We start from the raw sequence: 14127 nt of genomic DNA, 5'->3' as shown, positions 1-14127 counted from the left end.
AACGCGACTCACAGAGCAATACAGGATGTTCTCATTTTTTTGGCACTGTCCAAAACCACACAACCAAATCAGAAAACAAGTCCCTGAAAACAGGACGTTCCAGAGAGACAGAATGGGAAAGCAGAAACAGAAAATCCAGAGACAGGAGGATTTTCCATTTAGAAATCATAACAACTTTTCATAAAATGTACACTGCATTTGCAAGCCAGTATCTAGTATTTTTGTCTCCGTCAATGAATACAGGTTGCCCCTCACTTAGATGCTAACTTCAGCCATGTGATGGTAGCATCTGGGTTTGTTCTAGGTTAGTATGCGGAGAATAGCGTGGGTCTCACCAGTTCCTATAGCTACAGAGCTAGAAGCAATGAAAATTCACAGTAATCTAAGCAATACCAAAGAATCCATGTAAGAGTATATAAAGTGTGCATACAAAGGACTGATTTTTAAAAGCAGCTTTTAGTTCTACAGTTCAGTAGAGAAAACTTTCTATCATGATGTTCAAGCACAATACCACAGGCACCTAACTGATAGCAGGTCACTAACACCTGTCCTTTCTGATAAAGAATTCTCATAGCGTTTGGCAATGGTGCCAGACAAACTCCATCAAAAATTCCTTGTATAATAATGAAAGAAGGCAGCATTCTTTTTTTTTTTTTTTTTAGACAGGGTCTTGTTATATAGTTCAGGCTGGTTTTGAACTCACTGTAGAGCACAGGCTAGTCTCGAACTCATGGTGATACTCCTGCCTCAGCTTTCCAAATGGTAGGACTCCAGGCATATGCTACCATGGCCAGCCAGAGCATTCTTAAATATCTTGGTTTCAATTCCTCCCCCTTACTAATTAAAAAAAAAAACAAAAAACAACAGTTTTTTATTTTATCAAATCAAAAAGGTAAGAAATGTCAGGCCTATAACCCCAGCAATCCGAGAAGCTAAAGCAGAACTGCAAATCTGAGTCCAGCCTGAGCAACTCAGTGATTTAGTGACATTCTGTCTCAAAATAAAAAAATGAAAAAACGACTAGGGATGTAGCTCAGTCAGAAAGCTTGTGTTCAGCCCCCAATACAGAAAAAAAAAAAGAAAAGAAAGTAAGAAAGAACACTAGAATACAAAAGGTCAGAAGCAAGATGTTTCCATCTCAGATACAGACATTAAAGTCAGTTTTGCGCAAATTTTAATTGTGCAAAGTTTATATCCCAGGATACGTCTGCCTCTCAGCACACATGTGCATCCCACGATCCATTCCACCTGCTCAGCCGGCCCAGTGCCACAGGCTCCTGCCCCTGGCGTGTGGAAGAACTGACTGGCCCCTGTGCCGCCTGGGAGGGCCTACCTGCAGCACAGGGCTGTGGTCGAAGTTGTAGGCGCTGGGCCTGCCTTCCAGGGTTGAGAAAGCCACATTGCCCCCGGTGAGGGGGGAAATGTCACTGAATTCATCAGTGCACAAGGCCTGCTGCTCCTCCTCTCCGGTCCTGATGAAGCCGCGGTTGGCCTTGGAGTAGGTGTTCTCGCAGGAGCCGCTGTAGTACTGGTAAGGTATCCAGGGTCCGTCCTCCCGAGTGCGCTTGTAGATGGCGAAGCTCTCCGGGCGGCTGGTGTGGAACTTCAGGCGCACATAGGTGATGTCAAATGCTTTTCCTATGGGACAAACACATCACAGTTCTTGTGTCACGTGAATGAAGGTAAGAAATTCTTCTATTCCTAGTTAGGATTTGACAAGGAGGCTACAAATCAACCTATACACATTAGCCTGGGATGACCCCAGAACACACAACACACTGGTTGTGTTCAATAGGCTTATTCTAAATCCGGAAATAACACACATTTTCCCCACAAAATGACAAGCTGCAATTGGGTTCGGACATTGGCTCCTAGAGGTCTCTTCATGCCTTGGCTGAAATTTTGTTTGCAATGAAAATTAGCAGTGTAATTAGAGTACTAAAGTGTTTCTTAAAATAGAACTGAATAAAAAGCTCATTTATTCTTAATCCTGGTGTTTCAGCAAAAGCTTAATTAAACATATAAAAAGTGTTTGCTGGTTTTTTTAAATGGGCTGAGGCTGAGGATCTCAAGTTCAAGTACAGCCTGGGCAATTCAGCAACACAGGGAGACTGATAAATAAATAAAATAAAAAGGCAGAAGACACAGTTCAGTGCAAAGGCTTGGGTTCAATCCCCAGTACCAAAACAGGGTGGAATCATTTAGTCACTTTAAAGACTTTAAATCTGGGAAGGGGATGAAAAAAAAAAATTAAGATGTGTTACCCACATACAGCCACTCCCACAAGGAATGTAATCATTATGCACTACACTACAAACATGTACTAATAAAAACTGTAACACTTGATGCAGAAAGAATATTATCAGTACTATTATTTACTTACCAGGTGAACAGACAAATTTTAGAAGAAGAGAAAGTATTTTGGGAGATGGACCAGAGGGAAGAAAATTCTCTTTCAATAAGGAATAGAGATGAAAAAAAAAAAAAAAGAGGAAAGGCAGTAGGAGGTTTAAAGAGGCGGTATTTTCGTATGTTCAAGAGAACCTAGGAGAGGTGAACTCTGCGCACGGCAGGGCAGGCAGAGGGGGGCCGAGGAGCGGCCATCACCCGGTAGGACAGAAGGCTCTGCATCACCCAGGTCTCGGGGTCAGGATGGGGCAGCTGCTATCAGCGTGTCTTCAGGGCGGATAAAGAAACAATGTACAGCTGTTCCGAATCACAATTCATCTACACATTGGGCCTTTCTGTGTCCGACAATACGTGCACTTAGCTACTTCCATGTCACTGCAAAGATTACAGTCTGTTCAACATGTATTTATTGGTACAACAACATGCTAGACCTATGCCGGACACAGTGGGGGACAGGAGGTGTTAGATATAAGGGCTTGAGCTTACATTTTCCCCCAACTGAATCAGCTCCTCACAAAGAACCAACCCGACTGCCTCTTACCACACCAACAGAACGGGAACTCCTGCCCTCCCACACAAGGTGGCTGAGGAGGGCTCCTGCCATGTGCTCGGGCTGCATTTTTCAACCCAGCTTTATCTGCAATAAAACAAGTAAGAGGAACCACATGTGACTCTCCTTCTCAACGGGTCCGGATTGTAGAAGAGGTGATGAACTAGTCTGACTGACCGTGTACACACACTTGTACACATGTGATCCTGAACACGAAGCTATGTGGTATGATGGTGAGAACACAGACCGGGCACAATGAGTTCCCTCTTTCGTCATTTGAAAGCCATATGATTTCTGTTCAGCAAAATGAGGGTGATGATCTTTGTTCCACCTACCTCAAAGAGTTATTAAAAGGTCAAACTAAGATCTTGCACACATGTGACTTAATTGTAAAACTTTATGAAAGTATAAAGCATTATCACAATAGAGTTTACAAAGCAAATTCTCAGACTAAGGTTCTGAGTATGTCCACACGTACAAACCCGACTATCACAGGGACTACTTGGTCAAGGTGCCTAAGAATGATACCATAAAAATAGGATGCAGGATAACACTTTGCCTGGATACAGGTCACATAAAGGTGGTCTACACTCCTCTTGTTCAGAAGAATGTAAATTCAACCTGTATCTCTTTATTATGTCAAAAATGTCAAGACATCACCTTTGAATGAGGGTGAGGTGAGTACATTATCTATGGCATTCCAGAGACTATCTGAGACATTCCAGAGTGATAAAAGAATTTTATTTTACTCAAGAGTAGGTGGCTTGGGACGGTCAAAGCCTTGCTCAGTAATCTGGGGATTACAGATTCCCTACGCATTTCTTCCTCTCTCCCCTTCCCCACATCTCATTGTTCTTGAGCAACATGACCTACAGCAGACTGGCCAAAGGAAACAAGGCAAAATGGACCAAGGGATTCTTTGTTTCAGATCAGTATCTGCACTACAAAGCCATGTTCTGAAATAACTGGGCATATGTGGCCACTCCCACTGTGAGCACAGCCATGGAGTGCCACCGGTGGCAACACATCCATAAAGCAATTCTGGGGGCATTAAACTAAGGCCACCTCGCGTACAGACGTCAGCCTCGCCTTGCCAGCTCTGTGCCTCATTTTCAGAGCTCCCTTCCTCGTTCTAATGTTTACCCACTGCTGGAAGAGGAAAAGGAGCTCTGTGTAACCTGTACAGAGGCTGACACATTTCCTTTCCAGAAGACAGCCCCACGCACTGTCCTCAGACTTGTGGTCAGTCCACACTGACCACAGATAAGGACAGTTCTATGTGGTGATCCCGTGATAGAAGTGCAGCGCGACAGGGGAATGAGGAGGAAGGTCACCTCATTCAGATGTGAGAGGTCAAGAAACGTTTCCTAGAGGAAATGGCATCCAAGACCTGAGCAATGCTTAGAATTAGCTAAGCAAACAGGGGTTGGTTGTCCAGGCCGATGATAGACCACATATGCACACGCTGAGAACATAAGGAGTGAGCTTGGGGCAAGGAGAAAGCTGCCATCGCATGCCTAGAACTACCCAGAGACTAGAGATAAGGGACAAGCAAAGCAACTACAGACAGTGCACTGCCAGCCACGAGGGACTTACACCAGGAAATGCAGGATTATCCTGGGTGATACGGCCACAGCCATGGGGGTAGAGATTAGATTGAACGGGACAGGACTGAAGACGGAGAAGTTAAGATTGGATGATAACCCAGGAGAGATAACAGAGGCAAAACCAAAAACAGGGCACTGGAATGGAAAGAAACAAACGGAGCCCAGAGAGGTGTAGGAGGCCAACATCAACAGTAAGGTGGTTACTGACAGAGAGGGACTAAGTCACTTTTGAAGGTCTCCTCTATTTGTACCCCGTTAGCACTCTGCTCGCTGTCAGCACTCCCTTTCCTCAGCCTGTGAGGTGGAAGAGTTAAAAACAACATTTAGTTTCTTGGTTTAAAAACAAGATGGCTGGGCATGGTGGCACATGCCTATAATCTCAGCACTTAGGAAGCTGAGGCAGGAGGACTGCTAAGAGTCTGAGGCCAGCCTGGGCTACAGAGTGAGTTCATGGCCAGCCTGAATTGCATAGTCAAACCCTGTATCAAAAATAACGCCCCCCCACGCACAAAAAAACCAACCAAGACAGCTAGTACGATTCTCTAAATCAGAAAATGGCTGATAAGCAGGGTTGGAGCTAAGGGCAGGGGGCTGAAGGGGAAATAGATTTTTTGCTGCAGTACATTTGAGTCGCCTGAAGGTCATGTCTGAGAGAACAGGACATGAGTGGTCTGAAGGCCCAGGAGACGTCTGCGTGGGATATACAGATTTGGGGTTCATTAGCACATAGATGACACTGAAGATTCAGGTACAGCAAAGATCAGGGAGGCAAGCATATTATGAGAGAAGAAAGCAACACCCCAAGGAGCACCAATATTTAAAGCACAGGCCAAGTTGAAATGACAAAGCAGACTGTGTACAAGTGACCAGAGGGAGGAGAAGTCAAGGAAAGGAAGTTTTAAGGGAGGAATAATCCATGGCAAGAGTCGTGCATGGAAGAATGACTAGCAAGTGCTCCCAGACTTGAAGCCAGTGAAGAGGGCACTGCTATACTTGCAGAGACTGAGGGCCCCAGCACTGAGAACTGATGGCAGACAGATGCAGGGAGTGTGGTGGGTCTGCTGGGACCCTGGGCTGGAGGCAGCAGCAAGATGAGACAGTCATACTAGAGGGAACACAGGGCCAAGGCAAGACAGCCAGCCCCCTCTTGTTTTTTTAGGTGGGATAAATGAGTGTGCACTCTGCTGGGGTGCTCGAGTCTGCAGAGAGCAAAGGCTGAAAATACAGAAGAAAGTCTGCTTCCTCCTTTCTGCCTGGTGCAAATGCAATCGACTTTGTAGGTTTGAAGGGACAGAAGTTGAAAGAGCTCTAATTAATGGCTTTTTTCTTATAGTGAACATTAAGGGTACCTGGACTAAGGGCTGAGGACAAAGCCAGTGGGGTAGTTGGTGGGGGATACTTGAAGGGTGCAGAAACTTCACAGTAGCCACTGCAGAGACTGGCAAAGAAAACTGACTAGAGGAGCAGAGGCTTACAGGCCGGTCAGGGAGTCAGGCCACTGAGAAGAGGGTAAGACGTCATTACTTTGTAAGCTACGTCTGCGGAGGTGGGATTTTCTTTTTTGTTTGTTTTTTGAGACAGGGTCTCACTATGTAGTCCAGGGTGACCTCAAACTCATGGTGATCCTCTTGCCTCAGCCTCCTGAGCACTGGGATGACAGGCATGCACCATCATGCCCAGAGGTGGTGGGATTTTCTACAGCAGCATGCTACATTCCCTTTCCTAGTGTAACAGAAGAACAATCAGACAGAGGACTGATGTAACTTCAAGGAATCTGGAATCTAGGCTGGATAAGAAGGAAATACAGAGAATGGAATGAAGGGGTTAAGGTGTGAGTTGCATGCGTCATTTGAAATTACCTGTAACCATGGATAATCAAGAACTGGAAACCAGGTATGGTGGCACACACCTATAATTCCAGCATTCCTGGAGGCTAACACAGAAGGACCACAAGTTTGAGACCAGCCTAAGCAACTTAGTGAAGCCCTATCTCAACATATAAATTTTAAAAAGGGGTGCGGATACAGCAGAGTGTGAAGGCTCTGGATTTAGTCTTTAGTACCAAACAACCACAACAACAAAAAAACAGACAAAAAACCCCTGGGAAGCTAAGGATCTTATTTTTATTCTTTAAGCAGGACCAAGAGCTACTGTGTCCCCCCTCACTGTACTTCCCTACTCTCTCTGTGTCATCCCACTCATCTGACAAAGTCAGAAGATACAGTTAATTGGTAGATGGCTGGAAAACTGGCCCAGGTCCTCCAGCAAGCTTGCCATACCATCCTCCTACCTGGAAGCACGCAGAAGTAGACAGTATGACTTTAAGGGGAAGTAGCCAAGGCAAATGATTAAGGTTGTCGTGAGTACATCTGTGGATGTCACCCAGCAACAGTACAAGGACGATGTCTTCCGTTCCTCACCTCCGTTCCCGCACATGAAGAATAACCAGGAATATACACACCCTGGAGAAAATATTTAGCTACTGAATGTTCTCCTGCCTCTCCCTCTCCCTCTGCCACATTCCTTCCATAAACAAAAAAGAAAAGAAAAAAACCCTGCAGTACAGATGGTCAGAATGAAGCACACAAATCAAATAATACCTTCTGCTCCGAATCCACGAGGGAGCGAAGGAGAGGGGGCTGCCTGAAGAGTGAGCTCCAGCCTTTCTCCAGGCCGGGCAGCCAAACTAGGGAGTCCTGCTTAAGCCGCCTACATGGTGCAGTATTTCCAACCTCTCTGAGTAGAGGAGAAAGTCTTCCTGTTTTAGGATTGGATTCAAATACTGACTTGCTAGGAAACATAAATGCTTCTCTGTTATGCACAGCTCCAAACAATTCCACGAGATGTGAAACACCACCCTGTACAAATGAGTAATGAATGATAATGGCCATAGAAAAATTGTCAACATTTCAAAATGCCCTTCCATGGCTTGAATTAGAAGAAGAAAACCAATTTACTCTAAAGTATCAAATTAAGAGTCACTGGTTCACTATTACTGTTACGTTAACTCGTTAGAAATCAGAAAATGAATGTTCCCCTTGCAGCCAGACTCAGGAATACGGAACTTTAATAAAGTCTCACGACAAAGTCCGTCAGAGATGGTGTATGTTTAGGTCATTAAATAGGATTCTCCAAACAGTTATCACAAACAGTAGACACGGAAAGTAACTATTTGAAAACATTTTCAATTCTGTTACCACAACTGCTGGCTGAAACAAGAGTTCCCAGGACAACATGTCCAGCTGCATACCAGCTGTTATTGTTCCACCTCAGCAGACGGATTGCACAAATAGAGCCTTCCCAATTAAGATGACCGAGAGCCAAGTTAGTGCTGAATTTGGGATCCTCGAACAGACAGGCAGGCAATCAGAAAGCACTGGGAAGAACATCTGAGCACACAGAATGTGCAGAGGTGATGTGAGTCCATTCCCACTGCCAAAAAGCCCAGGCCTAATTGCCTGCTGAAGAACTAGTTTCTGCTGCCTAAAACTCATCTCTAAAACAGACTGCCTTAAAACAAACAACTCATCCTGTTCCTTTCCCTTACATTTCAGTGCTCTGTGCTCATGGCCTCTCCCTTGTCAACCAGCCAAATGCCAACAGTGCAAGCGCCAGTCCCACTATAAGTGTGCACAGTTCACAAATGATGACTAGTAACCTTTAAAACTGTATAGGAAATAGTCTTTTCTAACTGAATTTATTGTAACAAATGCAATGGAACTTACTGTTGGAAGAGGTGTCCCTTTCAAACGATGAACAAAAGGCTGACATCTCAACTGCAGGCAAGAAGCCCTTCCTCTCACACATGAGCTACTACTGATGCCACCAAGAACCTAAGATGGGCAGAGCTGGAATATGCAGCGTCTCAATTCCATGCTGTCACAATGGAATACAGCAAAGTAGGCACACAGAAGAAGATATAACCATGTTAGTATTTTTGAAAGCTTATAAAACACTAACGGTTATAAAAATAATGGTATGGCTTTGGCTATGGAGTTAAGAGGCAGACAAGTTTTGAAACATGGTATAATTTTGGAGAAGACATAACCAAAATCTCTTACAGAAACTAGATTTTTCTATAAGGTATCAAATTGAAATCTTAAGGCAAACAAACAAAAACAAACTCCAGTTCTGCTCTCTCCCTATAACCCAAAAAATATTGCTTGGTGCTATTACTGAATAAGACCACAGCACCAATCTAGTACAGCAATCCTCACCGTCCCAATGCAGCATCCAGAAATGCCATATCCTCTTCAGCATGCTGAAGGCTCAAAACTGATTTGACTTAGCACGATAACTCTGACTCCCTCAGAAAGCTATTATATGACCAGAGAATTCTTAACTAAACACTAGTCAAATTCTTAACTAACGCGAGTCAAACATTCTTGGAGGGTAATTTAAAATAGGTGTAAATTACTGTTAGAGGTAAGAGACATTTTCCATTATCAAAATGCAAGGGTAAATGTATCCTAATCAGTAGGATTTGCCTTTGTTGTTTTATGTGATATCTTCTCCAGTATAAACAATTTTCTCAAGTGAAATGTAAAGCCAAGAACTAGGGAATCTGTCTTATGTGCCCAGACCTCATGCTTGCAAGACCCAACACCAGCCCTCATTCGGGCTAGTAGGTCACAAACACGCCTGCAATCCTGAGCTAAGCTCAAAGAATGAGGCCAACATTTACTCCCACTCGTCCAAGCCAAGGCAAAAACTACATTCACTTTGCTGAACAAACTTCTAGCAATGGGAATTGACATGAGGGAATTAAAGGAAAAAAGTCACAGAAAGGAAAACATGTCATTTGCAATACAAAAGAAATAAATTAAAGGGTAATGATATATAGAAGTAAACTCTGTATTTTTAGAAAATGTATATTCATTAAAATATAAAGAAAGATACCCTAAGCTTATGGAAAGCTATTTCTTGTCCTATGACATTCATAAACTATTAAGAATTGACCACAGTTTTGGTTTTTGACCACACAGAAGGGTGACAAATGGGGAAAGGAGAGAAAACAGTATCTAATCATAAGGTTGTAATAGAACTAAGACCAACTCTAATCATCTTCTGTCTCTCACAAAGTGGCAGGAAGTTGATGGATAGCTTACTCTCATTTACACAACTATTTGCTAAGTGAATTTTTTTTTTTTTTTTTTGGTTTTTTTTCCGGTACCAGGAATTGAACTCACAACCTTGCGCTTGCCAGGCAGGTGCTGTGCTGCTGAGCTAAATCCCCAGCCCCCATGCTAAGTGAGTTTACTCCAAGGCCCACTATACAAGCCATTCAGAATACACCAACCCTTCATTCTTTTTTTTTTTTTTTTTTTAAATAAAAGGAGGAGAACATTAACAGACAGACAACATTTTACAAAATAGCAAAAGAACAGTACAGACAATACAGAGTTACAAACGAAGTGGTAGGAAATTAACAATGCTTGTTGTATTACATATTGATATCTTCAAAGTGGTTTCTCATGAACACAGATAGAGACATGCAATATTGATCAATCAAGGACTCACTGACAGTTTCTTTCAGCAAAGAAATAGAAAACAGTAGAACAACCATGTTAACTATCCTGTATATGCATACATACAAAATCTCTCCTTCTTTCCCTTCTCTTTTCCCACATCCCAATTGCCCTTTACCCTTGAGTGCTTTCCTATCATTTCACAATGTCTATCATACCTCCTAGTTTAACTCTTTCAGGTTTTTCGCTAGTGAAACAATGCAGTGCTTGCACATGTATGTTTGATTTATTTCACTTATGAGTATGGTCTCTAGTTGTGACCATTTACCTAGAAAAGCCTCGACTTTATCTTTCTTTACAGCTGAGTAATATTCCATTATATAAAAGTACCACAATTTTCTTATCCAATCCTCGGTGGATGGACATTTGGGTTGCTTCCACATTTTAGCAATTACAAATTGTGCTGCTATGAACATGGGTGCACATATATCACTGTGATATGCTGTTTTTAGATCTTCTGGGAGAACACCCAGCAGGGGGATAGCTGACCAACCCTTCATTCTGCTAGAATGTCTTTTAGTTTCTAATTCCTTTAATTCCTCATAAACTTAGCTCCGCATTTCCCTAGATCACGTGCTATTCACATCTCCCTTTAAAGCAAGAAATAACTACAAATAACCTAAGATATCTTAAATATACATCTTTCTCAGTTCTTACAGTTGCTTATTAATTTACCTTACCACAACACCCATCAGGTCAAGTGTAACAGCCATGACTGTTAAACTGCTCAGGTCCAAATTCTTCCATTCATTCAACAAATATTTACCGAACACTACTATACCAGACAGTCCACGTTCTAGACATTAAGGCCACAGCAGTGAATAAAACAGATACAGTCCTAACCTAGGATCTTGCAATCCAACACGAAGCAGCGTTGGGTAAGGGATACAGAAAATTAAAAATAAAAATTTTATGTGGCAAAGGATCATGAAAAAATTGGGACGGAAAGTATTAGAGGAGGGGCTGTCTTAACACTGCATTATCAGAGATGGCCTTGCTGACACAGAGAAGGCGACAGTTGAGCAGAGACCTGAAGAACTAAACCAGGGCAAGAACATTCTGGGAGACAAAAGCAAAAACCCTAAGGCGGGAGGAGCATGTCCGTCAGTTTCTCAGAGTGGTGAGGTCAGCCTGCCTGCGTAAGAGAGAGAAAGGTAGAAAGTATTAGAAGGCGGGGCTGGGGATTTAGCTCAGTGGCAAAAGCACCTGCCTGGCAAGTGCAAGGTCATGAGTTCGATTCCTGGCACCGGAAAAAAAACAAAACACAAAATACAAAAAACAAAAAAAAAGAAAGTATTAGAAGGTCAGAGTAGCTATAGGGAAGGGAAGAACTGCAATCACAGGGAGCCCTGCAGGCCACTGTAAGGCCTGGCATTTATTGTGAGTGAGGTGAAAAGCCAGAGAAGACCTCCATACAAGGAAATAACATGCTCTGATAGGTATTTTAAAAGGATTACTCTGGCCTCTGTACTAGTTAAAGACTACAGATGACAGAGAAAGGTGGGCAGGAAGGGAGCTTTGACAATCTAGGCAAGATTATGGTAGCTTGGTTGAGGGTAGAAGTGGAAAGTAATGAACACAGGTTCTGAGCATATTTTGAGGGTGAAACAGATCAGTTTACGGTGGAGTGGATACAGGTTATATGCTTTGGCTTGCACAACTAGAATGATGAAGCAGTCATTTAGAGAAACACGTACAGGGATGGACAGAGAGGAAATGGGGAGGCTGGTATTGGGTATAACAGTTTCAGATGCCTGTGAAACATCTGTATGGAAATGTCAAGTAAGCAATGAAGATATTCAAGGCTAGAGAGTTCAGAGACGGGTTTAGGCAGGGGAGAAAAATCGGGAAGGCATCAGCATAGAGTCAGTATTCAAAGCCCTGGGATTAGATGAAAACGACTATAAACAGACATTGATAGATGAGGGGTAGGTAGACTGTGTCTTGGGACACAATAAATTTTAAAGATGAGGAAGATAAGTTGGACCCAACAAAGAAAACTCAATGGAAACAGCTACTGAAGTATAGGAGTATGAACAGCAGAATTTCAGGAACAAAATTTTTTTAAAAACCACTTCAGAAAAAAAAAAAAAAAACCACTTCAGGAAGTGAATAATCAACTGAAGCAAATATTCCCGAGGGATCAGGAAAAATGAAGACTAAGGTTTGGCCCCTGATTTAGCAAGCTGAAGGACACTGTCACCTTGACAAGGACTTGGTAGAAGGACAGAGCTGAAACCAGAGAGAACGTTGGGTAGAGTGGGGTGGGGATTGGAGCTAGCGGATAAAAACCATTTCCAAGTAATTCTGCAAGAAAGAGGGGCGGGGAGAAAGAAAGAAAAAGGAAGGAAGGAAGAAAGGAAGGAAGGAAGGAAGGATGGAAGGAAGGAAGGAAGGAAGTCATCGCTGGTAAGCAAAAAGAGACGGTTCCAAAAGAAACTGCTTTTTAAGGAGAAAAGACATGTATTATGTGAATGATTCAATTGGCAGCTAGATTTACTGTGTCCATGAAGACCTTCTCTGGTGTGGGTTCAAGAGACGCACTTTGGTCTAAGGAGAAGTAAGCTTCCCAAAACTTCCCCTTTAAAGGAAAAAATGGAGATTTCCAAGATCAGTGTAAGTATGCAGACTAAAAGAATCATCTAGTACCCAAAGAGTTCAAAAACCACAGAGCTCTGGAAGGCCCCTCCCCATCAGAGCTAGCCTGATTCTATACCTTTCTGCCCTAGTAGTTCCCCAAATCGCCATCAGAAAACTTCTGGAAATGCAAACTTTGTCCTCATCTCCAGAGGATCCATTTTGGTAGGTTCTGGGTAAGGTTCTAAACTTTGTATTTTTTAAAGCATTATAGATAGTTTTTATGTATAGTCACATTGGAGAAATATATTCATACTATAAATCCTCCATCCTGGTTCTTGCCCTTTAGAGATTTAGGTAGGAAAGGGATTCTGACCTTGGTGCTGCACTACAGAATGACCGGGCTTTCCTGAGTGATTGCTTTGGCTTTCGTAGGCCAAGCATTTCAAGGTAAAATTTATTCCAGTGTCAACTGTAAGCTCAAGCAGTGAACCAGAACAATAGCAGTCCATCTTCTTTAAGGCAGAAAAGATGTGAAATGCAACAAGAGCTATGCACTCCATACCCAAGGGTGCTTAGGGTGACTGGGCCAACTGAACCCAAACTCCCCAACATGTTTCTCCACACCAATTTCCTCTAGCATTCAACTGATATCCTCAAGGCCCCACTTCCTAGACAAGTAAAAATAAACATTTGATTTTTACAAAGCTACTGAGCACTTCACAGTGATATCCTTCACACACTGACAGTAGCTGAGATTCCCTATAAACCAAGTTTCCCACCCCGCGGGCACCTGCACCCCCCACCCTATTCTTAATATTAACGAAATAACGCAGGACCACCACCAGCACATCTCGGTGGCAAGGGATAAATCTGGAAGCAAGGAGTTAACTTTTGCCTCAGTACACACAAAACGATAAGAAAACACTTCTTCTTCTTTGTCTAGAAGCCTGGACTTGTTTAATCCCAGCCTGTGTCGGGTAGTGTTGGCATTTTCAGGGAGGGTGTTACATTCTGCTGGTTAAAGACCAGCATAGAAATATTTACTTTTTGAAGAAGGAATTTCAGGTGTTTATTTTAAAAAATACACACAGGTGTGAGCACGCACACATATATGGTTTAAGAGAAAGTACCCAATAGTTATATAGATAATAGAGGAAAAGAACAGAGCAGTGGGGGAGGGCAAGAATACGAGATTAAAGAATTAAGAACATTCTAAAAGTCCAGACGTGCTATAAGCTGGTCCGCCACCCTCACATCGCATCTACAGAGCTCATTTCTCCTCATTTTGGAAATGCCTTGTGTCACAGATCTCACCTCTTTCCAGAAACAAGCTTTAGGATGCACCTCCAATAGTTCAGAATCTAAGACAGAGGCTGGCAAACTGCTGACTGAGCTCTCCTACGACCTGCTTTTCATAAATAAAGTTTTACTGAAACAAAGCCACACCCACTTG

General features: G+C 42.9%; 1 protein-coding gene across 1 annotated transcript in view; it reads right to left on the bottom strand.

Moving 5' to 3' along the window:
- Nucleotides 1–14127, bottom strand: part of Lamc1 (laminin, gamma 1 (formerly LAMB2)) — a gene marked incomplete at its 5' end in the record, with an annotated part of 126326 nt that overhangs the window by 39107 nt on the left and 73092 nt on the right. The window contains 1 exon segment of the mRNA XM_005375017.2: nucleotides 1334–1638. Within this exon segment, the coding sequence (XP_005375074.2) occupies nucleotides 1334–1638 (305 nt within the window).

The sequence above is a fragment of the Chinchilla lanigera genome, unplaced genomic scaffold (assembly GCF_000276665.1).
Source record: "Chinchilla lanigera isolate Chin_1 unplaced genomic scaffold, ChiLan1.0 scaffold00005, whole genome shotgun sequence".
Lineage (NCBI taxonomy): Eukaryota > Metazoa > Chordata > Mammalia > Rodentia > Chinchillidae > Chinchilla > Chinchilla lanigera.
This window is presented reverse-complemented; position numbering and strand designations above follow the sequence as displayed.